This window comes from Triturus cristatus, chromosome 1_2 (assembly GCF_964204655.1).
Source record: "Triturus cristatus chromosome 1_2, aTriCri1.1, whole genome shotgun sequence".
In the NCBI taxonomy this organism is placed as follows: domain Eukaryota; kingdom Metazoa; phylum Chordata; class Amphibia; order Caudata; family Salamandridae; genus Triturus; species Triturus cristatus.
In genome coordinates this window covers 451,951,196-451,978,810 of record NC_140580.1, presented here as the reverse complement: position 1 = coordinate 451,978,810, position 27,615 = coordinate 451,951,196, and the positions used below count along the sequence as shown (strand labels likewise).

The 27,615-nt window shown below is 41.3% G+C and overlaps 1 protein-coding gene across 1 annotated transcript in view; it reads right to left on the bottom strand.

Annotated features, from left to right (window-relative positions):
• The window catches only part of CC2D2B (coiled-coil and C2 domain containing 2B), a 1,427,481-nt gene that overhangs the window by 516,104 nt on the left and 883,762 nt on the right, over window positions 1-27,615 (bottom strand). The window contains 1 exon segment of the mRNA XM_085622020.1: window positions 24,625-24,717. Within this exon segment, the coding sequence (XP_085478146.1) occupies window positions 24,625-24,717 (93 nt within the window).

Here is a 27,615-nt window from a genome sequence, read left to right as displayed (position 1 = left end):
GATAAAAATGTCGATCCTGAAACAGAGGTAGCATTATTTGGGATCTCTAGAGTAAGAGCTGACCTAAATAAAGCAGAAGCAACGTTCGTGGCTATTGGCGCTGTAATAGCACGGTCATTGATTCTACAAAAGGGGAGAACAGAAGAGATCCCTTCCTACTCGGAATGGTTAATTAAAATGTGGAGGACTAGGAGATATGAAGAAGCATATGCCAAGCGGATTGGGGCAGTAAAAAAATTCACTTTGGTTTGGAGGTTTTTAGATAAGTATCAAGCTATATAGAATTTTAGTATGGTAGTGGCGCAGCACTTTAGCATTAAGCACCTTAGCATTCTGCACTTTATGATAATTTGTATTTTTGCACAATTTATTGTTGATTTGATGAAACAGATTAAAATATGGCGGGAAAGAAGGGTGGGATAAAGCAAATGCTTCTCTTACTGTGGAGTGGAGGCCATTAGACAAAATTGTTGCACTTTAGCACATAGCACTTAAGCATATTGCACTTTAAGAAAATTTGAATTTTTGCACAATTTATTCTTGATTCGATGGATAGATTAAAATATGATGGGAATGAGGGGTGTGGAAAATCAAATACTTTCCATATCATGGACTAGAGGTCAGCAGATAAATTGTTAGCAATATAAAATTGAAGTCTTATTGAAAGCCCAATAGTGCTGTACACTGCATTTTAGTAGTTTTACACTTTTTTCTTAGATCACTTATATGGCATGTACTTTAGGCATTTTTACACAATTTATTGCTGATTCGATGAGAGACCAATAGCGCTGCACACTGCACTTTAGTAGTTTTACACTTTTTTTTATATATATAAGTCTATATCCTTGATCTTAGATTGGTATGTTAGGATGTGTTGTTCCAGATGCTTACATGTATCAGAAAGAAATTGTAAAATCGTTTAAAAATTGTCTTTCATTTTATCCTGCTCTCCTCTGCTCAATAAAATATTATAACAAAAAAAAAAGGAGAAGTAGCTCACAGGAAAAGACTGCAGCAGAATTAAGTGGTTTTGAAGATGAAAGGGAGTTAAAATGCGGGACAGCACCTAAAATATAAAATAGAATATTTGATTGGATGGTGGAGATGTACAGGGATGTAAAATTAGGTAGCGTCTTTAAGAAAAAAAGTAACTAACTCTGTGATTAGGCTTTGGGAAAAAAAAACAGGTATGTTGTTTGGGATATCCTTGGAATTCCAAACAGTCAACCACATCTGCTACAGTTTAATTAGAAGTTAGTATGCTGCTCAGAGAATGTCTTGTGAACTTGTGACCTAATTATAGCAGAAAATGTTCCAAACATGGTTACTATGGAAATGGAGCTAAAAGAGTGTGGAGGGAAGGGAACAAGGGGGATTGCACTATGATACCTAAAAGCACAGTGGTGTTCACACTTTGCTCATTAGGGAGTGTTTGGCTTCTAATTGAGTATCTTTTACAAAGCAAAATATAAATACAAAGAATTAAAAGCAGATTGTAAAATGCTCTGCGGATCCACCGTGTATTTACACGGGGGTAAAAACACTGCCAAATTGGGCTTTTCAACAGGACACTCGTAAAGGGTTAAATACAGACCATTTAGGAGTAGTATAACAAAAATAAAAGATGAAAGGAAGTCTGAGATTTGCTAAGTACAGGAGTAAGAGCACAGAGTAGCCATGTTAGCTGCTTTCCTACTGAGAGTGGTGGAGGATTTCCATAGCTCTGACTTACGAATTCCAGTGATAAAAAGATGTTAAGAGATATTACAGTGAAGGTTGGACAACAGCAAAGAGATTTTACTGGTATTTTAAAAAGGTTGTTGTCTAAAAAAAGTAAATTTAAAAAAGTGTGAGCATATATAAACATGCAAGAAAATGTGTAGCTTCTAGACACTACAGTAAAAGGCAAAATAGAAGGGAGCTTTGATGAGAACATTAACTACAAATATAGTGATCAGCAAAGTGGGAAGAGGAATTGCTGTACTGAAAATATAGTCATTTTATTAAGCCAGTATGAATGAATGTGTTAGAAATTAGATGTGTGTGCTTGCTTATGGTATGTGATTTAATAGCATGCAATTTGCACCGTCAGGCAGACACACATCCAGTTACCCCCCCACAAAAGCACTTATGTACCCACCACTCATATAACCAAACAGTGACTGACACACTCATTCACACATGCATAAAAATATTTACACACACATTTACTCACCTATACATCCACTTACATAGTCATTCACATACCCATACAAGAACTGTCCCAGCCACACATTCACTCTTTTAACCATTCATATACCCAGCACTCAGACAGTCATTTACACGTGCACTCACACCCTCATACATTTAGTTATACAATCAGTCACCCACTCACATTCCAATTTACAAAACCATACAGCCAGGGCGGTAGCCATGGGGGGCCAGCAGGGCCCGGTACCCCCATCTTGATGCTTGGTCCCCCCCGAATGTTCTAGGCAGTGGGCAGATGACAGGGGTTTTTTAAAGAGATGCTCTGTACCAACCAAGCATTTTTAGTTTATATCCTCGTACTAAAAATCTTTGTAATGAATCTGCTTGGCACTGTTCAAGGTCACTATCAGAATTGCAGATTCGCTTAATCCTTAAAAATTCCCCATACGGAATACTTTTTATCAGGTGAAGGGGGTGACAACTGTTGGCATGCAGTATCGAGTTCCCTGCTGTACTTTTTCTGTGAAGTTTTGTTTGAATATTATTATTGTCAATATATACTTCCACGTCGAGGAACTCAACTCTTTCCCTGCTAATGGTGGCAGTAAACTCAAGGTTCAGTTCATTTTCATTGATATTATTAACAAACTCTAGTGCTGATTCCTTTGTTCCTCTCCAAATGACACATACGTCGTCAATAAATCACCACCATTTTACCACATGATTGTCAAACATTTCCTTATGGGTGTGTTTGAGGACATGCTCCTCCCACCAGCCCACGTGCAAACACGCGTAGCTGGGAGAGAAGCATGCCCCCATAGCCACCCCACGTAACTGTTGATATATTTCTATGTTGAATAAAAAGAAATTATTCATTAGGCACATCTCAATCATTTTTAGCAGCATAGCATTCTATCTATAAAATTGAATACTTCTCTCAGCTAAAAAACATTTAACAGCATTAAGACCATCTATGTGATGTATACTAGTATAGAGAGAACAAATGTCCATCGCGATAAAAATATAGTCCTCCTTCCAATTGACTTCCCGTATTTTAGTAAGGAAATGGCCCGTATCTTTAATATATGAAGCAAGATTTTCCACGAAATCATGTAGAAAAAAATCCACATATTTAGACATGGCTTCAAATAAGCTTTTTTGCGCAGAAATGATAGGTCTTCCAGGTACTGGTTTTATCATTTTATGTACTTTAGGGATAAAGTATAAAGTTGGAGTGATAGGGAAATCATTCCTGAGAAATTCATATTTACATTTACTCAATAGCCCATTCCTTTTCCACGTGGCTAGTTCTTTAAAAACCATGTCTTTAATAGTTCTTAGCTCTTGAAATGAGGCTTTTCTATAACACAGCTAATCACTGAAGTGTTTTTCTGCTTCCTCCATATATGCGTCGCGTGGCCAAAGAACAATGTTCCCTCCCTTATCTGCCTTGTTGACGATTATATTGCCATTACTATTGATCTTTTTTATAAGTTTATAATATTGTATTTCAGAATAACCTCTTCTTCTTTGTTGCCGCATCACATTAAGATTTAATTTCTTGAGGTCATCTATAACCATGTCGCTAAACGTATCTATAGCGTCCTTGGGCATAAGGGGAATGAACATGGAAGGAGGGCGAAAAGGGCTGCTACCTGCACTTATACTGGCAATACCCATTTCATGCATTACTTCTTGGGTGTTGGTAATATCAACATTATCAGCCAAAGCATTCATGGATCTCAAAGCTGTGAAGCAATGATGGTAGTAGCCCTTTCTTCTACTTTTGCCAGTCTGAAATGTTTTTTTAGTTTAAGTTTCCGTATAAACTTAAAGACATCAATACGTGCTTGTACATATTTAAAACCTTTATTTGGACAGAAAGACAGGCCCAATGATAGCAATTGTGTTTCCGCTTTATTTAGGTCAATTTCAGTAAGGTTAATCACAGTATTGGTACAGCATGTTGTCTCTGTTATTGTTGGGGCCACTGTTTCCCTCTTCCTCTCCTGCCTCTATTGTTGCCTCTTCCTTTTCCTCCTTTGTTTGCAACGCTCATTTCTCCTGTGTCGTTTTTCTTCAGTTGTCTCGGTCGCACTGTATGGCGCCGATCTTCTATTATAAACCCCAATTCCTCTGATGGGGTAAAATGTGTTATTGCCTGTGCCTGCTGTACTGACAATCCTTCAGTTTCTGAATCTGTGCTACTTGCCAATGAGCTTATATCTGTATCTGTATCTGACAAAGGAATATGAATGGGATTAGAGAGAGAGGTTTCAGGTTGTTTGGTGCCCAGTGCTTGCTTATTAACCGTATCAAACTTTTTAGAGAACGTAAAACGCGGCCCGTCTCGTAATCTTTTTTTATCACGAGCAAATTTAAATATTTTGCGAGTTTTAATCACCTCCTCGTGTTTATTAAGGCGCGTTTTGATTTCTCCTCTAGTTTTTTTAATCAGATCCTGTTGGTCGGAAACATCCAATTGCTGATTAAGTATTTCAATTTGCTTTAAGATTTCAATCCTGTCGATCTCAGCATATTTGATGAGTATTGAAACCATGTTCATGGATGCCTCTAAATTATTTGTTGCCCATTCTCTTAACATGAGGGGGTTGGGGTTCTCAAAGGATGGCGCAATAAGTACCCTCAACCCCTGAGGCACTCTTCCTGCTTCTTTGTATTTTTCTACGGATTTTCTCTCCCACCACTTCGTTAATTCTGTACGTAGCAGCTTTTCTAGTTTTTTTAACATGGTTTTAACATCGTTGTTGCTCCCTAAGTTGGTATCATTGTCAGGGCTTGTTTCATTACTGTCCGGTAGATTTGAAAATAAGGCATCAGCTACTGCCTCATGGTCCCATAGCTCGTCCGCTGTGGTTGCCATAACAACGTATTCGTTTGCAAATAGTTTGTTGTGCACACTTAAACGTTTGGATAAACGTAGGTTTATTCCACTGTTTTAATCGTTTGTAGATACTATCTCCTCACCCTCACTGCCGATTAAATAGATTCACCCAGCTTACCGCTCTCGGAGCCCCGACTGGCTCATGGCGACCTCCGACTCCTCGGGACTGGCAGAGCCCTTGGAAACTCCAAAAATGGTTTCGCCGGCTTCTTGTTGCTCGAGCTTCTCGTCGATCGGCTGAGGGGGACTGATTCGGAAAAAACTCCTTCCGGGTTCACGCAAATTATCGCAGATGCGATGTCGACTGCAACCGATCCGCCACTTTAAAGGAGAGGGTCCGTTTTTGAGCGAAGACAGCCGTACTCCGCCAATAGTCAATGAAGAAACCACAGTCCTGAAGCAATATTCTCATGCAGAATCAGGTACAGACCACAGCGTATCATAGGATTATTTGTGCTTTATTGCAATATCCCACAGCATGACGCGTTTCAACTAGGTCACCCCAGTCTTGATCACATGACTTGCCAGGAACCACAATGTGAATAAATAGTCACTTCCTGAGAGAAAAATCCCTCCCATTGCCCACTAAAGCTCAACAACAGACTATATACCTAGTCTTTTTTCTAAATAGGTTTTTCTGTCACTAACAATAATCATTATACAAATATATGAAAAGGCGATTTTAAGTTATTGAATTTTCAAACTTTAAAATATTTCTCAGCACAGTAATTAGTTCAAGTTAGTACTTGCTTATGTGCAGAAAAAACCATAAGATTGTCGCCACATAGAGTCAGTATGTTGAAAGAGCTAACAGAGCATCTAATAGTGACTGTGCAAAAAATCATAAACGGTGCTAGTGCAAATAGAGTGATTAGATACATGTATACTATTTTTACATAGTTACATACATATTATCACGATAAATATTATTTGTTGATCGTGCTGAGCCTATATACTGTATTATTACAACAGCATGTAATATGCATAAATGCACCTTTACCAAACTTAATGTATCATTAATGCATAGTGCACATTGTATGCCCTTTCCAAAAAATCATCATAAATTCTTGGGTTTTTTAATTTCTTGGAGATTGAATATCCAATGGATCCCATTTTTTAATGGATCAAGTATAGCAGCCCTGACATATTTGATAGTGCAAATTGCAAATACAAAGTGCAAAATATCGCATATAATACAGTACAGTAACTTACAAAGATTTGTGTGTGCAAATACGCAATAGTGCAAAAAAGAGCAATGATGTCTGATCCAAGATTCAATCTATAACAGTTTGTAAAGAGGTGCAAACATTGCAATAAATAAAATAAAATTCGAGAATAAATATAATTGATGTAATTAAATACTATCTACAACAGTTCCAATATTAAAAACCCTTTAGACACCTAGTTAAAACCAATAAGATCTGGAAAAACAAGGTAACATCAGGGATAAAAACCAACCTATAATCAATCAAACAAAATATAAAAATTGTCAGAAAGATATATTGGTGGTTCTATATTGGTCACTGTTTAAGTTGTAGGAGACAAATAGTGGATTCAGTACCATTAGTCATTACATCAATAGGGGGAGTCAAAACAAATTGATTAAAAAATGTTATTATAAAAGATTATGTAAATCTTCCCCCGTATTCAAACCGTTGGGCATCTTAGTATCTAATTGTAATATATATATATTATTTACAGAGCATGATCTTCTCAACGTTGCTGGGGTTTTTGAGGTGCTTTTTCAGCCACGCTTTCAGGGTGCAGGTGCACTCATGGGTGGTGTTCTTGGGCCTGGAGGGATCCCAGCGCTGGTGCTGGCCGTAGGGGTAGAAGGCCGAGTGGTGGTAGGTGAAGGTAGCATGCGGTAGTCTGCAGGTAGATCTTGCGCTGCACAAGGGAGTTAAGCCAGGTTGTAGACATCTTGCCCCGAGATGGGCCCAGCAGAGTAGTCAGGCCTCCGTAAGTGACCCAGTCCTCCGCTGGTTTTTTACAGCCTCAAGGGCTAGGGGTCAAAACCCCCTTTCAAATGTAATACGAGCGTATGAACATCCACTGCACTGTGGCAAGCCCTCTGGGGAAGCTCCAGTGCCCGGCCCGGGGCCAAGGTTGTTGCCATTCTCCATCACTGGTTCCCTCTGGGCCACAGCTTAAAGACTCACTCCAGGTCCCGGGCCATGATGAAGGAGCCCCTGGGCCTCCAACAGCAAGAGCAGAATTCCTCTATAGCTCCATGTGACTAACAGACCCGTGGCACGTAGAGCATTGCAGGGCTGTGCCGCCATTGTGCCTCCACCCAATGAATGAACTCCTGACAATGAATGAATCCATTTTCCTCTTCCATTCAAACAATCCAATTTCAGACCGTGATGATTTATGTTCCAACAAGTGGAACTGTACAATTCACATGCATAATACATTCAATATGGACTAGAGTAAGGAGTCCATATTGGTGTTGTACCTAGAAATTAAAATGCAGGTGTGCCTGGGAATCATTTTCAAGAATGCCTGAACTGCAGATTAGAATAAAAAATGCAATGCAGGGCTACATTGAATGCAAGTGGATCAAAAACAAGATAAATGAAACCATACAAAAAATCAGGGTTTGGGACACAGTGCCAGAGTTCATAATGTGTAGATTGGACTTTGGAAAACAAGTGTATTACATTTTACTGTTTTTTACATAGCAAAGAGTCTATCCCTCGCAAGGCATGAATCACATTTCTGGGTGATCTGGTTTCATTATTTATATACAGCTTCATACTAGAAACAAGGATATTGAACCATGCAATTTGTATCAACTGTTTGGTGCATATTTGAAAGGGTGTTTGGATGGTTTTGTCCCTTATTAGACATATTAGGTGAAGAGTGTGCGGTATAATGGGAGAGGATCTGCTGCCGATGTGAATCTCGGCATAGGCTCGACATTCAGTGATTCCTGGCAAATCACTTAATCTCTCTGTGCCTAAAAAAAAAAATGCAACTGATGCTCATGTAAAGCACTCCAGTACCTTTGGGTTGAGTTTGTGATATAAAATTGCAAAAATTAAAGAATATAAAAAATGTTATTCAAATATGATGATACAGTGGGCACATGTCACATGGAGTGTAGCTGCACATAAGTGTTGCAGAGGGTGTGAGAAAGACTTGCATGCACTATAGATGGAATCCACTGTTGTGCTTCAGAAGGCTCCATTATGGTGTACGGCGCTCACCAACTACCAACCGGACACCATACATATTTTGGAGACATTGTTAAATCACCAAGTTGTATTATGAATAGGATAAAGTTTCCCCTGCCGTACATTATGAGGATATTGCAAGTCACCAAGTAGTTCCCAGACCATATAGAAGAGCAAAGATGAAGGACAAATATAACATCCCCCTTCCTGCAAACATCTTAAAACCTCAGACCCAGATAATCTAAAATGTTACGAAATGCTGCTGTGTTGCATGACATAGAGAAGAAAAGCCTCATATCTACAGAGATACAGGACTCTCCTCCACTCTTCCTTGTGCCAACGCACAATCAGGCTGCTGAGTGCCATGCACACACATTTGCACCATTGTGCAAGTGTTTCTGCACGAGTCCCACTTCGGATGTATGCTGTGCAGTGCAACACATGTGCAAAGTGGGAAACGTTTCAAAATGGCATCATTTTTGGCACAAAAACCTGCCTACTATTGTTAGTAGATAGGGTTTTACATGAAAAAACAAGGGTGGTTGCATGAGAACTCACATATACAACCCCTGGAATGTCCTCTTCGCAGTGCAGCACACATACGAAGTGGGAACAGTTAGGAGAAGTAAAAGTATTTCTCCTTTTTAACGCTTGCAACCCAGAGCTTCTTTGTGTTTCTTTGAGAGAAATCAAGTTCCGCACTGGAAAGTACATTGTAAAAACAATTTGCACAGGTTTGCATCACTTCTGTTACACAAAAGCAGCACAAAATGTTTGGTTATCTGGGCCTTGGTGTCTTGCTCTTTTATGTTCATTACAGATAAGAAGTATAAAAGCAGAATCTGTAGTGCAAAATAAAGCACCCCAAATGCACGTACTAATTTTCTGAAAAATGCAATAGAATCAGTTTAATGTAAATCAGGTTAAAAAGGCTGCGGATCAGATTGTGTACAAACTTGTAGGGATTCTAACTTTCTTGCAATGACCTACAGTGTGGAAAACAAACTTTGGCATGAATATCTCGTCATTGCTGTTCACATTTTCTTATTAGAAAAATAAATCAGAAGGAATAGCCAGCTCCCATTTTCATTGCTGGCAGCAGGCATTCTGATGTCTGAACTCAACTGTAGTAACTTATTATAGTGGGGCAGCTATGTTGTTCCTTTATGATAGATAGATGATAGTATGCATCGTATCTCATTGGTTATAAAGAAATTAGGCACAGGCCTTTCTACAAGGATTGGAGGTTTCCACGTATTATGTGAAGTCTGTTTAGAAGCATCAGGGAGAAACAGAGGAGCAACTAACTGTAGGTGTTGTTGAAACATCAAAAAAGGGATGTATAATGCTAACTTGGGAAAAACAAAGTAATCCATTGGAGGTATTGTTAAACTACAAAGAAGTCTATCCTTGTGTGACATAAAATCAACCACCAAAAACAGTAGTATATGGAGTGCATCCACGGTTGAGTGGGTAGGGGCTCAAATAATAAGAGAACAGAGATGGAAGGGAACCAAACTCTGGCTCATGTCCTCATGTCTATCAGGTACAAGCAGGGAACACACCACAGATAGACACTGTTATCCTTCTTCCTTTAAGTTGGAAGCCCGAGATGGACACGTTGATGGGAGAGATAAAACAAAGTGAGCTGAGCAACATTTTTCAGGGGGAGGAAGAAGGGGTTGGTCTGCAGAATGCTCAACTACTGTCTCTGCAGGTCAATAGAGACATTAAAAGACCAGCTCTTGAGGTGGAGGTAGTTAACTATTCGCAGGAAGGGGCTGCAGGGTATGAACATAACCCAATAATTTGAACACAATGCTAGACACTTGGGAGGAAAACAACACAAAGCAGAGGAGGAATCATTTAAACTTAAAATACTGTAGATGCACAATCCCAACAAAGGGATGCCTTTAAACATTCTATTTTATCGGTACCTAAGACTACTCACACATAACACCAAGAGTGCAGTTTCCCTATCTCTTTGAACCATTAACAAAAAGAAGAGTGATAATATAATTCTGTTATTTGTATAACCCTCTGAAAAGTACATTTACTATGCAATTATCATTAGCAATTCATAACAGAAACTTAAGTCCAGACGTACATAATTTGCAACATATATTTTTGTGGTAGCTAAATTATTAAGAGGACCAACCTATGTGTTAATAAGTCAGTTTGCACAATAAGGATTTAGAGTGAGGCACAATCCAAACTACCCCATTACTTTTCCTGAATTAGGTAGCAAATTATGACTTACTCCAATGGATGGCCATTAGAGGAATGGTGGCCTGCTGTCAGAGGATCACCATGTCTGTGATCTTGTTTTCAATTTTTTTTGTTTTAAAAGTAGCCTTTTGTCTAGAAAGAATGAGTGCTATATTTAAAATTTGGTATTTTAAAGTTCCACTGAACTACTTCCAAACTTTTGTTTTACATTTACAACAGGGAAAGTTTATTAAGATGACCACTTTGCCTTTGTGAATGGGTTACAACCACCTTTGAGGCTTTGGTAACCTAAGAGTGGTTTGTGACCCAAATTATTGTCGCAAACAATTGTTACATTGCATTTTGAAATGCAATTTAATAGGGATGCTGTACCTGCCCCTTCCCAATTTCGATACAGTATGCATTTCTAAACCCATTGTGTGATTTGCCAAGGGAGTACTTGGCCATCAATTGTTTCTGTGATGGTTAACAAAGCCTCGGTCCTTGTGTTCACTTACCAAACCAAAAACCTTCTGTTAGCCCTTCCCGCACTATCCCAAAATGTATACACCCACTCTGACTGCATGTCCGGCTTTTAGCAGTCTTTACAATCTTATCAAACTGTAAATATTATTTAAACAATTCAACAAGAAAGATTATTTTCCAATCCACGGAACCACTTTTATGTTGCTGTCATTGCTCGAGCCATGCCCCCCCAAACAAATATTCCTGGCTACGGGCCTGCATACAGCTACTCTCCCAACCAGTCATAGAGTGACACAAGCAGTTACACGGCCATTAACACACCCACACAGCACTTATGTATCCAACACTAATACAGCCAACTGCACACACAGTTACACCCCCAAACACTCACTAGAAAAGCTAGTTACCAAACCACACAGCCACTTACATACCCATTTAGACATCAATACTCTGACACTTACAGAGCCCTGTTACGCACAGATATAACCCTTATGTAGCTTTTCAGCTGCTTATACTATGTAATCTAATAGTATGTAATTTGAAGTTAAATATATTCTATATTTGCTTTTCAGATATATACTTGTGATTAAAGAGTAATGGGATATGGAAGGATGAGGAGAAAAAGATATTAAGAATTATGCCTCTTGACAGCATCCATTAAGTGGGCCACAGGAGATATGCTCAGTTTGACTGGCATGCGAAATTTTCAGCAATGAGACACCATATATTGCAGTTTTCTGGTGAAACAGCGAGAATGGTAAGTGTCTGTTAAAATGGTAAGGGTCCTACAGATAGTCCAACTTGTTTTCTATTTTCAGCAGACAAGATGTTAACTTTCATACTCCCTTCTTTTGAAGGAAAAGAAGGGCTATAGTGGAGCTCTTCTGCAGACTGTCTCCACAGATATGTGAAACTTAAATAACTGATTGGGGGTATTGGTTTCATTGTGGATGGGGCCCAAATCTGTGGTGACATCACAGTGGATCTTCAGATCCATTAAAGAAATTGAAAGAAAAGCTTGTATTTGTTAATAGGTTATGTTATGTTTATGTGTTAGCTGTTTGGTTTTAATTGTGTAATAATGTTAATAAAATGTATTTATAAAATTCTTCAAATGTATATTAGTAAATTGAACTTATGCCTCAAATCGTAGCACAATTTATATTTAATAAAAGGCCAAATTCGGTAAACGAAATGTTACAGAGACGTTATAGTTAGGGGAAGAGCATTAAAACAGCGTAGAAATTCACTGAAAAAAATAAAGGTTACAGGGAGGTTATAGTTAGAAAATAGAATCTGAGAAACCTTGGAAATTCACTGAAAAAATCAAAACTTATGGGGACGTCATAGCTAGGTTCAGATTTTACACGCACAAAACCATAGCAATTCAGCAGTTATAGTTACCTGAGCTAACTATAACTTAAGCCCCCACAATGCACTGCTTAAGACCTCACATATCACATCACTCATGACATGGACAGTGACATCTCAAATGGCATCACTGATGACGTCATCCAGCAAAGTAAACTTCAATATGCTTTATAAAATACCATTAACATTTTTTTGTTAATAAAAGAGGATGGGTTACAGACATACAGCACAGGGCCCGCTGTAACCATATTACCTACTGAACTTAGATATTACCCAGGATAGAGTTCTCAGTGGAAAGTCCTGCCTCTGGTAAATCACTGCTCTAATCACCAATTTCCAAAGGAAGAAATCCATCCATATAAGTTACTTTATCACTAACCAGAACAATACTACTTGTCAACCTGGATATAGGTTTAAGTGCAGATGTCTGTTTTACACATACTACTACAACAGATACTCAGTACAGAGGTCTTAGTGGACAAGGCACGATGTCACAAAGCACTAGAAAAATCAGTCTTAATCCTAGAGAAAGATGTGAACAGAGAGCTCAGTTTCTTGCAAATGCCTACTACACTAAGACATCACCCTAGAGAAAGGTCTTAGGGCCATATGTAGGAAGCCAAATTGCGATCACAAATGCTGAAATTCGCCGAATTTCGGCGTTTGCGATCGCAATTTGGCCAGTGTGCTATGCAGCACACAAAAACCCACACGCAAAATAAGGAATCGCAAAATTTGCGATTCCTTATTTTGCTAATGCATTTAAGGAATCCCAAATTGCGATTCCTTAAATGCAATGTAGGAAGCACCCAAGTTGTGGAATTTTGGCTTAAGGAATCGCATATTACCACCAACCTCAGGTTGGTGGTAATTTGCGATTTCCTTGAAAAATGCACTTTTTTGCATTTTTCAAAGTGCCATGTGGCGCACATACATGCCCTTAGCGCATGTATGTGCGCCACATGTGCACACATGTTTATTTCAGGGGTGCAAAAGGGTGTCCTATTGACACCCTTGCAACCTTGAAATTGCATTCTCAATTTGCGATTCTCTAATTGAGAATCGCAAATTGAGAATGTCTTCCTATTCATTCCTATGGGCCTTCTAGCCCATAGGAATGAATGGCAAGGTATTCCTTATTTGCGAATCTCAATTTGGGATTCACAAATAAGGAATAGGTGGGAATCGCAAAATATTTTGCTAATCCTACCTACATTCCGTTTTGCAATTCTCTAATTGCGATTCCCTAAAAATTGCAATTAGAGAATCGCAAAACACGTTTTACCTACATATGGCCCTTAGTGAAGAGAAGAATTCATTGTAATCTCCTACTACAGTCATATATCACAAAGTAGACAGGTCTAAGGAAACTGGTCTATTATATCATAAATCAGAACTATACTGAGCCATCACTATGGAGTGAAGTCTCAATACACAGGTTAGACTGTCACAAAGCACTACTATACACATACATCAATCACTCAGTCAATCAATCAGCATTTTTATAGGGCAGCACTGTCACCCCTAGGGGTATCTGGGTTCTGAGGGTGCAGTGTCTTTGTTGAAAAGCCAGGTCTTGAGTTTCTTTCTGAAGTCCGCCAGGTAGGGTGCTGTTCGGAGATGGATGGGCAGGTCGTTCCAGGTCTGGGCAGTGAAGTAGGAGAAGGAAAGGCCCCTGCTGTGGCTGTGACGGATGTGGGGGATTTGCAAGTGAGGAGGAGCGCAGGTGTCTTTCGGGCAGATGGAAGTTCAGTCGATGGTTGATGTAGGATGGTCCTTGATCATGTAGAGCTTTGTATGCATGCATGAGATTCTTGAACTGGCATCTCTTCTGGATGGGGAGCCAATGGACATTTCTGAGGTGAGAGGTGATGCAGGTTTGTTTGTTGAGGTCAGGGTGAGTCTGGCTGCGGTGTTCTCTATGGTCTGGAGTCTTTTGAGGAGCTGGGTGGAAATTACGGCGGGAATCAGCAGGGGACACGTATTAGTGTAGGGGCTAGTTCATTAATAAATAGTACACCCACTTTAAAATAAGAATTATACTTTAGATAGTATATGTGAAAAATATGAAAACTCAGTACAGTACTACACAAAGAAAATTAATTTAATCATGCAGTACCTCTCTATCCATTTTTCAGTGTGAAAAACTTTTAAAAAACACTAACACTCACTGAATGTTGTCATGAGTGATGTCATTTGAAATGCCATCAGTGATGTCACTGAAAATGTCATGAGCGATGTAATATGTGAGGTCATAAGAAGTGACTTGCGGGGGCGTAAATTATAGTTAGCACAGGTAACTATGATGGCTAAATTTCTATGATTTTGTGCGTGTAAAATCTGAACCTAACTGTAATGTACCTGCAACCTTTGTATTTTTCTGTGAATATATTTATTTATATATAATGGACCTATGTAAATTTATACATATAATCAAATTATACATGTTTCCATACACATAGCAGGTGCTTTTTCCATCTATGCACCCAGGATCTCTAATAACATCCCTGTAGCCATCAAGACAGCCCCAACGCTGTTCCAATTTAGGAAAGAGTTGGAGGTTTACCTCTTTAAAGGACATTACATCAAAATGCATTAACCACCCACAGCTCAGCTTCCTTTCCTCTTACTCACCGACTTTATGCTCATCTTTGACCATGTACAGCGCTCTGCTGTCTTTTGGCTAGGTTCACGGTATAGAAATACCATTAACATATATATCCTCCATGATTGCGGTGTCCACAAACTTGGAGGGCTAATAGGCTTTAACGCTAATTTTTCTTCAAAAAATACTCTAGCCTATAGCGCTGTACAATTTCTGCTGCTCTCTCACGGAATTAGTCTGTTATTTTGTGAAAAAAAGGGAAGCAAGCATTTTCAAACTGCTTAAAGTATTCAAATTCCGTGGCTTCATGGGGCATTCAGACTAGGAAACAGATGATGGATGAACAAAGTGAAGAAAACATCCATTCTCTACTCCATGAAGAAGCGGCCAGTGTCAGAGGAGAGTGGCGGGGCAGGAGCGTAGATGAGACAACAAAAAAAGGGGGAAAAAGAACTTACCTGCAGCCTGCTGCATCGCCGATCTTCTGCTCCTCTCATGGCTCCACTGCAGGCACAAGCTCCCAGACTCCCTTGCGGCCAATCCTGAAGCTGTTCTCATACATGAGAGCAGCTTCAGGATTGGCCTGAGCACCGGTGACTTGTGCTCCCAGGGAGACTTGGAGCCTGTGCTTGCTGTCTCCAACCCGGCAACGCAGCTGGGTTGGAGACAGCTTCAGTGCGCATCACGGTTTGGGCAGCCACGAAACGGCCAGTCATACCCTCATGTGCACTGATAATAGTGCCCACCAGTCCCCCTCAGTGCCTGTCATCTCCCTGGTCCCGCCCCCAAGGCTCTGTGAAGCAAAATAAAGCAATAATAAACCCTGGTTTATTAAAGTTTTTTTTCTATTTATTTTTACGCTGCTGAAAGGGGGATCGACACTCCTAAGCCATAACAGAGGAGCTACCGCTGACTCCATGTAGGACCCAGCAGTGGGAGTGTATCTTTGGAATCTCGACAACCAAAGAGAGAACAAGAGGATTGAAGTGGTCTGTCATACGTTTGTCATAGTTTTAAACACAGTGGTCCCTAAACAAGGACAATGAACTTGAAGGATAAATATAGAACCAGAATCAGTACTATATTGGAAGCTGTCCAGCCAGACAGAAATGCTTTTAATTCGTAAAATGGACACAAGAAACAATAAAGTGGGACACAAGCCTGCGTCCTCCTAGGTGTACATACAGTATATACATAAAACAGAAAAACAAACAGAAAGTCTCAGGCTGTGTGACTTGCTTGTATATTATACATTCAATTAGCAGAAGCAAAGAGATGGTGAGACACTGTAACACATGAGTCATATAAATTGAGAAAGCGTTTACGGTGTACATGTGGTCGACGACGTTTTGATCCCTTTTAGACAATATTAGGATCATCATCAGGAAATAGTATTTACATGCCTGAGTGAAAAAATGCCTAAAAAAGAGATAACGAGAGAACAAAAAATTAGGGAAGACAGTTAGAATGAGCTTAAAACGGCGTAAAAAGGCATGCAGACGCAAGTGAGCTACCAAAACATTTTGGCGTATCTGTCATTCAAAGCAGGTCGTCGTGATGTGAGGATGACCGCTTGTGTCATGCTGGTAGGTGCTCGTAATACAACATAGGGAGCAATGGCCGGATATGAAAGTAGAAAGAAGGACCGGGTTTGCAAGGTCACACATGCAATGCGAAGAGGAGGGTGTCCTGTAGCACACTGTGTGACAGACAATGCAGAATGACTTAGGGTCAGTAGAGTGTATCCTCATGTTCAATACTTGGTATAAACATGCCAAAAGGTGCATCCTCCGGGGTGCATTGACTTGAAAAGAAGATTGATTGTAAGGAAGAGTGAATGCAGATTTCCATGCTTAGTGTAGAATGATCTATTATACCGATTTCCTAACTACGGTGCTCAGACCATTCACAATGCTGTATTGCAGGGTTGTGATTGGCTTAGGGGAGCCTGGCTGCTTCCTGTTCAACCAATGCAGAGGAGCGATGACGTAGGAGAGATAACGTAGGAGAGAGCTCGAGGAGGCAAGTGTCTTTTTCTTTATTTACACCCCCTTAACACCTCCCCCCGGGTCTCACCACCCCAACTCTGTGCCAGCCACCACTGCTTCCAGCAGAAAGATACCAAAAACTATTATGAAGGGGCTAGCAAATTACTGGAGGTATACCAAGAGCAGTTGCAAGTGGGCACTCTGCCACATTCTATGAGGGAAGCCTTAATAGTTATATTATTATAAGGAGGGAAAGGTTCTGGCAGATTTCAGGGCATATTGTCAACTTTCTGTACTCAACGTAGATAATAACATACTGGGCAAGCTGCTGTCTTTAAGTTTGAAGGGGTCATGGCCACCTAGAACACATGGACCAGTGTGGTTTTATAACCGCGAGACAAACAGCTCATCAAATCAAATTACTTTATTCGGTTATTAACCACAAAGTTCATCATAAAAACATTTTCGACCGATTTAAAACACATTCTCCTTCGTAAATCACACAGAACGATTAAATGATCTCTGCGAAAACCAACAATCTCTAAAATTGTGTACAAATACAACAATATCAATAAACTCATATAATGCTATACAGAAGGCTGCAGCTTATTCAAAAAATGCTAGAACATGTATTAATAAAAATATTAGTTGTTAATATCTACTGCTTCTTTCAGGAAGTACAGTAAAATAGCCTACCTATTATCTAAACAAAGTGAGTGAATCTAAATTTGTACACTTGCAAGTGTCAATCTAGAGTACAAACTTTTTCTGCTTTCCCAATATATTAGTCAAGTGTCGGCTCACAGCAAATACCACATGAATGGAAATATCACTTCTTAAAATCCATAAGGCAATTACATATCGAGTAGTCCCATGTTTAAGCATAATGGGCGAATCCATTTCCTGCAAGAACCCAAATACTCACTGCAAAAAAATAGCACATGCAGGGCACCGAATGTCAGCCTGGTCATTATGCTTGTGATAGATTTCATCGGTAATGTACCAAATCGGAATCGCACATACTACTGTCCCTCAGCAAGCCAAGAGCTTGTATCAAAAAATCATTCAAAACTAGGAGAGATCTTTAAATCAAAGATGTTACTGGTTAAGTACCCTTTAGAACCAGTCATAACATTCTGTTCTCCAGACATATACCCAATAGCAATGTTTTAATTAATCAATTCCTGCTTTACTGATAGATTTGGGATCTTTCCACTATTTCTGACAACCTAACCTCCCAAGCTATTTTGACACAAATTTCAACCAGTGAAGTCTCGTCGCATTGCTCATCAGCACCAGTTCATTAATGGAATCCCTATAGTCTAACAGCTCCGGGGTGTGCTAAAGGCGTGCCCAGTAAAGCAAAGGTGTCAAGGCAACCAAGTCCGATATTCTTTTGATGCTGAGGTCAAAGAAAAGTGGAATCAGAGGAGTGCTAGTGGGAACTGAGACTAGTGTCTGACAAAATTATTCTCAGCAACAGCCAAGGTCTGTGTGTCAGCACATCCCCACACCTCTGCACCAAAAGAAGCAGCACTTGGGAATTGAATGGGAGCTCATCCTCTGATGGAAGTGAAGGACGGCATGACCCCCTGTGCTGTATCAAAAGCTTGTTTTTACAAGTGATAGTTCCCACTTTAATTTATCAGGCAATTTGACCCCAAAATAATCGAATGTGTGTACTCTTTTAAGGGTTGCCTGCCCTGCTCTAACCAAGCAGTTTTTAACTACACCAATATCAAACACCATAAGTTTTGTTTCCGCAGCATTTAACTCTAGACTTCTTTCCTTGCAAAAAACCCATGAAATGATCAATTAAAACCTGCAAGCCAGAAGGGGTTTTAGGAATAAGAAGGGAGTTTTCCCCAAAAAGAAGGATAGGCACTTTGCAGCCATTAAAAACAGGGGAGTAGTTCCTACAATCCATCATATCACTCACCACATAATTTATGTACATACAAAATAAAGTGGGAGCTAGAACGCACCCTTGGCAAATGCCTTTTGAGATTGGAATACGGTTTGTTGTCCCCCAGAACTGCCCCACCAAACCTGAGCATAGTTCTCTTCATGCAGCCTATCAATGCTATTTACCAGGTTCCCTGAGACACCCATATCTATCAGCACTCTCCATAGCTTTTCCCAGGGGACCAGGACAAAAGCAGCCCCAAGATCTACTAAGGCTACATTAAGTGGTCTATTACGATGGCGGGCAGACACCGTAACAGTACACGGGACCGACAGAGGTGCGGCAGTCCCGTTATGGCAATCAGGATGCGACCGCCAGCGGTGGCGGTCGCATCCCGCATATTTTACATTGCGGCGGATGGTGCTGTAAGCAACACCCGCCGCAATGCAAAATATGCATGTTGTGCATTGGCATTCACAACGTGACAGGCACCGTGCAGTATGCCAATGAAGGGGGGTACCATAGGTATCCCCCAAGTGCAGAACCCCACCCCCCCAGGGACCCACAACGGGCCCCCAATGCCAATCTCAGCATGCCTTTCCATGGCAGAGTCTCCGCCATGGAAAGGCATGCATCATAATATGGATGGCGGTGCCTTGCAGGCACCACCACCATATTGACGGCCTTTTCCGCCCGGCCAGCAATCCGACCGGCGGAAAAGCGGTGGACGGTCTTTCCGTCTGCCACGGTACCCCCCGCCATACAAATATGGCGGGGGGTAAAATAGGTATGGATGGCGGGCGGATCGCCACTGCTGGGCCAGCGGAGGCTATCGCCGGCCCGGCAGTGACGATCCACCTGCCATCCTAATAGACCCCTCAGTTTTTGTTTAAGTAGGAGAAGACATTTCCAATAAAATAATGAAAACCTAAAGACCTGATCAGAGGTACTTGTCCTTGGGCAAAACCCCGCTTGGAATGGCGATAGGATGCGATTGGTTACAGCCCAGTTTAACAATTTCTCAAGCACTTGTCCCACAAAGATTTTCTGTAAGTTATCAATGAGACCAATAAGCCTATAGTTCGCCGGAATACCAGGACCACCTTTTTTGTAAACTGAGATGATCTCTTCACCTTTCCATAAATCTGGAATCTCCATTCCTACCACCACAGCATTAGACTGCAAATTAATATAACTCGCCCAAATTAAAGGTTCAGAATTGAAAAGGTCTCCAGGAATTTCATCAGGTCACGGACCTTTTGCTGGCTTTAGTTTGGAGATAGCATTTGCAGTGTCCTAAAGGGCAAAGTAAATAGGGTTCCCACGTGCAGACTGAGCTTGAGGAGGAGCCTCAATGTACAGACAGCTCTTAATATCAGGAAACTCAAGCATGTATTGAGTGAGTCCGAGTATGGTCAGTAGGATTTGCTGTGGTATCATTAGACATGTAAAAAACCTCCAATACTGTGTCCTGGCATTATCTGTTTACAGTTCTGAAGGCTAATAATTTTTGACCTGGATTCAACTAAATTTAAAAACTTCTGTACACAATGCCTTTGGCAAGGGTCAAGAAAAACTCGATAATATCAGAGGAATGGGAGCTGGAGCAAGGCACAAAGCTGGTATGGCATCTGTATCCACTGTTGTTTGATTAAGCCATAGAGCATTAGGCGTGCCAATTTATGTCATGCCTGCTGCATTGGGTAATAGATATTCATAGTTGTAACACCTGGTCTTGTTATATGCTTATGATCTAGTGTTCTACTTACTGAATCCAACAAACACAATGTCACACTTCCTGAGAATACTAGAGAGCTTTGGTGAACAAGCTGGTTTACGTATAAATAAATAAAAGTCTCTTGCATTCCCATTGGAATGTTTGGCAGCTCAACACCCTTGAGCATTCCACTCTTTAGGGATACCATGGAAAACGGGATTGTTTCAAAACTTAGGGGGGGGGCAAATGGTGACTCATACAAAACAGCCAAATAGATTGCAAACATGGTAAGGTCATTAGATCTATGGGTGTTGCTTTCGTGATCAATGGCAGGGCGAATAGCTGTAGCAAAAATGGTAGTACTGCCAAGATGCTCATACTTGCGGTGTAGTATATATGGTATTTCCCAGCGTGTGCCTTAGTCAAATAAGATCTTACTGAGTACTCTAATCTGGGGTAGAAAGAGGAGCAGGGTCAAAATGGAAGTTTTAACTTGCAATTATGAGGAGGCGGTTTAAGGGTTCCAGATCCTGAAGCATATTAAATAGGAGTCCAATTATAGTTTGGGGCTGGCATGTTTGATCCAGAGAAGAATATAGATAAGGAACTCCTGGGTGTGGTGCTAACAAATGATAACTTTCTAAGGTGTCCATATTCAAAATCCAAGCTGGCAAAGTCGGTTCCACTCCTCATGGTATTGGTATGGAAGATATTTTGATCGAGGTGGTGTAAGATTCCGACGCACACACAGGACCTACCGTTATGGCTGATCCCTGAATTTTCACAGCTTAATGCAGGTATGGATATGTCTAAATGAAGCTGCTTAATAGCCGGGGATATATATGAACTGTGCCTTGGGCTCACTTGATTATTTTGACCTGGTCTGAGAATGCCCATACATCGTTGAATATAGGGGACAAGTAGATTTACAAGTCAAACACAGATCACATTAAAGATGCTTCCACGTGCCTGCTAGACATCAATGCAACTAACACAAAAAACAAAACTAATCATTGATTTTTGCAACTGACTTTATTGCTCCACACAGGACAAGTTGCTGTACATTGGTTAAAGCCTAAGATATCAACGTCAGACCCCTGGTTTAAAGATGTTACCAAATGGACTCTGGCAGAAAAGCTTCACATGAAACTTGTTCGGATTGATGGGAAATTGGAGGGAGAACCTGACATTTGGAAGTCACTGTCAAGGAATTTAACTGTCCACCAGATGCCAGACCCCCCCCATGATGTCTTCCATTAGTTATCATTAATACTTGAAGTAAAAAAAAAGGTAATAGTATACAGAAATAATAATAGTGCGAGGGATTTAAAGACTAAGTCTGAACATTTATGTGTATTAAACTGATGAACTTCTGTTGTTATATGTTATTGTTTCACGAAAACCCAATGAAATAGATTTTTCTTTAAAAGACAGAAGCTCAGACCTCTGTCAAGGAGACCACCATTCTTAAATGTTGGCTGTCTTTTTTGGTGGTTCCAAAGCTTTGCTGTTCACTGCCCAGTTACATTAAATTATATGTAAGGGGTAGAATTAATATTCCATATGATGTCTAGCTCACTTGAATGATCTTATGAAGATTACAGCAAAGCCTGACATTTTGAGGATAAATGCTCCAATTTGCTAATACTGAGGTGAAGAAGAGAGTGACTTGCCTCAACTTCTTATGTTATGTTATGTGATTAATATTTCTAAAGCGCAGCGGTTACCCAAGGGTGCCCTGGCGCTAGCTACTGCCCTCTGACCAGAGAATGGGATGAGAAACCTACAAGCTGAAAAGCCATGTCTTCAGTCCTTTCCTAAACGCTATAAGATCTGTGGCGTTTCTGATATGGAAAGGGAGATCGTTCCAGGCATTTGCGGCACTGGTCACAAAACTTCTCCCTCCACAGTTGACTTTTTTGAAAGCAGGTACTACCATCCTCTTTGCTCCTAAAGAGCAGAGGGCTCTTTAAGGCAGGTACCATTGAAATCGACGTATCAGATATTCTGGTCCTGTTCCTTGAAGGTCTTTAAAAATGTTGCACAAGGATTTAAAATGCACCCGTTGTCTGACTGGGAGCCAGTGTAGCCATTTTATTGCCTTGGTGACCTTTACAAATTTTGGTGTACCGGTAAGCAGTCTAGCAGCTGCATTTTGCAGAAGTTGGAAATTGTTCAGATGTTGCTTTTGAATGTTCAAGTAAAGGCTGTTGCAGTAGTCCAGCCTTGATAGAATAAGGGATGTTAGGACTACGCGCTGACAGTCCTCTGAGAGAAACGGCATAATCTTCTTAATCATTTTAAGGTGGTGGAAGCTGTCAGATGCAACTGCAATATCTGGTCCCCAGAAGTAAGTTTATCGTCCACTATGACTCCCAGGTTTTTTACATTCCTAGTGGGTTTTGGGAGTGTACCCAGTTCTACCGGCCACCAATCTGGGGTCCGGAAGTTGGCATTATTTCCAAAAATAATGACCTCGGTCCTGCCCGAGTTTAACTTCAGTCAGGTCCAGCTCATCATGGAACCTCTTCCCCTTCTCTGTCACCTGCCCCGGCCGCAGAGACACCACAATTTGAGTGTCATCCGCATTTGAAGTGAGCTTCAGGTCCGCCAGGGGAGATACGTACACATTAAAAAGTGTGGGACTGAGGGAAGACCCTTGTGGCACGCCACAAGGTAATGAAAAAGGTTTCAAAAGGAAGTTGTCCATAGCCACAATTTGAGTTCTTTCAGTCAGAAAGGATCTTAATAGCTTCCAAGCTAAGCCTTGAACCCCGCTGGCAGACAAACGATCCATTAATAGATCATGGTAGACCGTATCAAAAGCAGCTGAAGGATCCAGCATAATTAGTTTCCTCCCTGACCCTTATTTTCTTATTTCTACGGTCGATTTTATGCGGGGAGACTCTGTGCTGTGTCCTTCCCTAAACCCATACTGCGTTGGATCTAAGATATTATTCATCTGGAGGAAGGCACTCAGCTGAATATTCATAGTCTTCTCTACCAATTTTGCTGGGAGAGGAAGGCGAGAGATTGGCCAGAAGTTGTTTGGATCTTTAGGGCCCAGATTTTGTTTTTTTACAGAGGAAGAATTGATGCTTTCTTCCATGTTCTTGGATAATGCCCTGATATGAACATGGCATTTAATACGGAAGTAAGTGAAATAGCAATAGGCTCGAGGACTAGTTGAATCACAGAGACTGGATCACGGGGAAGCTTGTTCTAATAGCGGCAAGGAGGTTTAAGGTATCTTTCGTGCCCAATGGGGAGAACTTGTCTAAAGTAGGCGGTAGATCAGATGCCATCGCTGTTTTAGCCTCAATGGTAGACTTCAGGAAAATAGGAATTCTTTACATGTTGTTGGCAGACCACTGCATGTCAAACAGCATGTACAGCCTTTTAGAATGGTGATGGTTAAGGACTTTCAACGCTTAAATCAATTTTCACAAAGACCTCCAAAATACTCCCTAAAGAGCTTACGCCCGTTTTAATGTGGATGAAGTTCCATACCACAGAGAACAGTGTCATGGTTTAATGTATAACAACTTTCTATGAAACTAATATTGTAGAATTACTAGAGGTTTGACATTTAAGCAATTTTATAGAGACTTTTCGCATAGTTGATGAAAGGCCAATAAAAAGTCTTTCACAAGTCACCACTAAACGATTGCTACATGTTTTCCGATACTAAGGTAGTAAGTAAGGTGGAAGACTTGGCAGACATCAAGGCCAATAATGGGCCCAAGGCAAGTAGACTGTGTAAGCAGTTATCATTTGATTGTGCATAAGTACAGAACGTTTTTGCATGTTTTGTGGCACACATCAGAGAACAGTTGAAATATGATACGGCCGACTGCAGGAGCCTTTGAAAATGTTACACTGCATGCCATATTAATTGCCGACGTAAACCATACAATTGACAGAAACAAAACATGATATAAAATAACTTACAAAATACTGAATGTAACACCATGAAAACTGGGCAAAAAAACATATCATGAAAACAAGAACACAGTAGAACCAGGATGTACAATATTTTAAAAAAATACTACATACAAAAGGATACCTTTCTTATGAGGGTTGCTGCATTAGTCCTTTGTGCAATTATAGGATCCTTATCTGTAAGTGGTACGTCATTGTCCTGTTGGCGTTCATACTCCTATAAATATAAGGCATATAAAAGTTCTTTTTAACTAGATATTAAACCATACATACACATGAACACAAAACCAATGTACAAAATGGTTGAGTGTAGAACAAATTGTCATGATCACCGTCAATGTGTTGAAACACTACCAAATAATTTTATAAAATATTTTCCCTTAACATGTAACAAAAAAGATTTCCCAAAAATCGTAATAGCTGCACTGCCACTTTTGGCCCTGCAACTGCCTTTACAAATGAACCACAACATATGGGCATGGGTGCATTTGTTGGGAAGATTTAAGATTTTAATCTTGAAATTAAATGAATTATATGTCATAATAGGTTTTTAAGTAAAGTTTTAATTGAAGGTTGCTATATTAAGTCACAAATTATAATAAGTCGTTTGTGATGGTGGTGGGGCAGATGTAGTCTAGAGTCCAACCTTTTTGTATCCAGGGTGGCTAAAGTTGACTTCTTTTCATATTTAGGAGTCTAATTTGATCTGCATGGACATGATGAAGCTCAGCCGGCTGAAACTGAACTCCGATAAGACGGAAGTCCTCATCCTGGGAACCTCCCCCTCCGCCTGGGACGACTCCTGGTGGCCCCCCCGCCCTGGGCTCCGCCCCAAAGCCTACGGACCATGCACGCAACCTGGGCTTCATCCTGGACTCTTCGCTCACAATGACCAAGCAAGTCAACGCCATCTCATCATCCTGCTTCAACACCCTGCGCACCCTCCGGAAGATCTTCCGGTGGATCCCCACAGACACCAGGAAGACGGTCACCCAGGCCCTCGTGACCAGCCGTCTGGACTACGGCAACACCCTCTACGCTGGAACCACAGCCAAACTACAGAAGCGACTCCAGTGCATACAGAACGCCTCTGCACGACTTATCCTGGACACCCCCCGCTTCAGCCACATCTCCCCCCAGATGAGAGACCTGCACTGGCTCCCCATCAGCAAGAGGATCACGTTCAGGCTCCTCACCCACGCACACAAAGCTCTCCACGACATGGGCCCCGCATACCTCAACAACCGACTCACATTCTACACGCCCACCCGCCAGCTCCGCTCCGCCAGCCTCGCCCTCGCCACCGTCCCACGCATCCACAAGACCACCACCGGAGGAAGATCCTTCTCCTACCTGGCGGCTAAGACTTGGAACTCCCTCCCCACCCACCTACGTCTGACCAAGAACCATCTCTCCTTCAGGAAACAGCTCAAGACCTGGCTCTTTGAGCAGTAGTGTCCCCCCCCCCCCCCCCCCAGCGCCTTGAGACCCTTCGGGTGAGTAGCGCGCTTTATAAATCTAGTGATTGATTCATTGATTGATCCCCTTATGTTAATACCTAGAAAAATCTCTTTTTGAGAGCAGTTTCATCTGTCTCTGATTTTGTGGCAAATTTGGGGAAAAAACGTTGCAGGCTGTCATTAAAATGTACCTTGCCAAACGTACTTCCATAGTTTCTTATGGTTGTGGTATCTGGGGCTTTATAGATATTTCTTCTTTTCAAATAGATAAAAATAAATATCCCAGTCGCCTTCTAAGGGTCCCGCAGTGCACTCCTGCGTACATTGTGCATCATGGACTTGGAGTCAACTACTTAGGTGATAACTCTAACCTTCGTCCACTTTTAAGATGGGTTTAAATGTGGTCCAAGCCGGGGACAAAACTTAATCTGGATATTATAAAGGACGGTTTAAATCTTGATGATGACCACACATCCCCCGCCTAAGATATGTTTAAAATTATTTTACTTCTTACGGTCATCGCAATTTGTTTGACCGCCCCAAGAACTTAAGGAAGGTGGATCTAAAATGGACAAGAAATGCTTCTTTATCATGGTGTCCGGCCAACAGAGAAGGAGAAGAACTATCTAAACCCTCGGTTTATGCGTATACACTTTTAAAACAAGCATTTACAATGCAAGAGGTCTCGCATTTGGAACAGTTTGAGCTCTTGGCATTGTAAATGACAATGCCTTTTTATTTATGTGTTGGTTTTTAAAACATAAATAAAAGGCATTATCATTTACAATGCCAATAGCTTAAACTCTCGCAAATGCGAGACCTATTGCATTGCAAATGCTTGTTTGTAAGTCTGTTAAACTCTCTAAACCCCTCTGACGTATTGTATGTAGACTTTACTCCTTTTAGAATGTATTGCCCCTTTCTCGGCCCCTAGAGTTTTTGTTTCCCACACTTGTGCTTGGTGTTGTCATGCACTTTCTGGAATCAATCGCTTCGCACGCACTTTCTGGAATCATTCGCTTCTCTCTCTGTAGCTGAAGTTGTGACCCCTCCCCTCCCCCTGTAGTTGTTGTTACACATGTTTCATGCCTCCCAGAAGTTGTAGCACACTTCCCCTCTCCTCTCCCTCGTTCCCTCTCTCTCGGCACTGATCCCCTGCTGAGCTGTACACATCCCATACCAGGAGGGACTGGCGCAGCTGCGCGGTCACCTGAAGAGAGCTGCTCTGCTGGGACTGTCACTCTTCGCGCTACTCTCACAGAAGGGCCAGCCCGACAGCGTCCCTCTCAGTGTGACGTCAGCAGTGACCCCTCTGTGTCACTCTGACATCAGGACTCCCTCTTCCTCCCACTCTGCCAGCACTGCCCCCCCTTTCTCACTCCCTTGTCTGTGGCCCTCCTTCCCTTCCACAGCAGTGCCCCCCTTTTGGCCCCCCTTCACACAGAGCTGCCGTTCATGGATCCGGACAATGACCACATTTCTGGTGAACTTGTCTCCCCTGACTGAAGCTCTTGTTGCAGCAGGTAAGAGAGGAAGTGTGTGGGGTTGAGTATGGAACCTGAGAGGTCAAGGGGCCAGGGGCCCGCTGGAGGACTAGGGGGAGGGGGTCTTGGGAGTGAGTGCTGAGTTCCTATTGGGCTCATACGGGGCCAGTG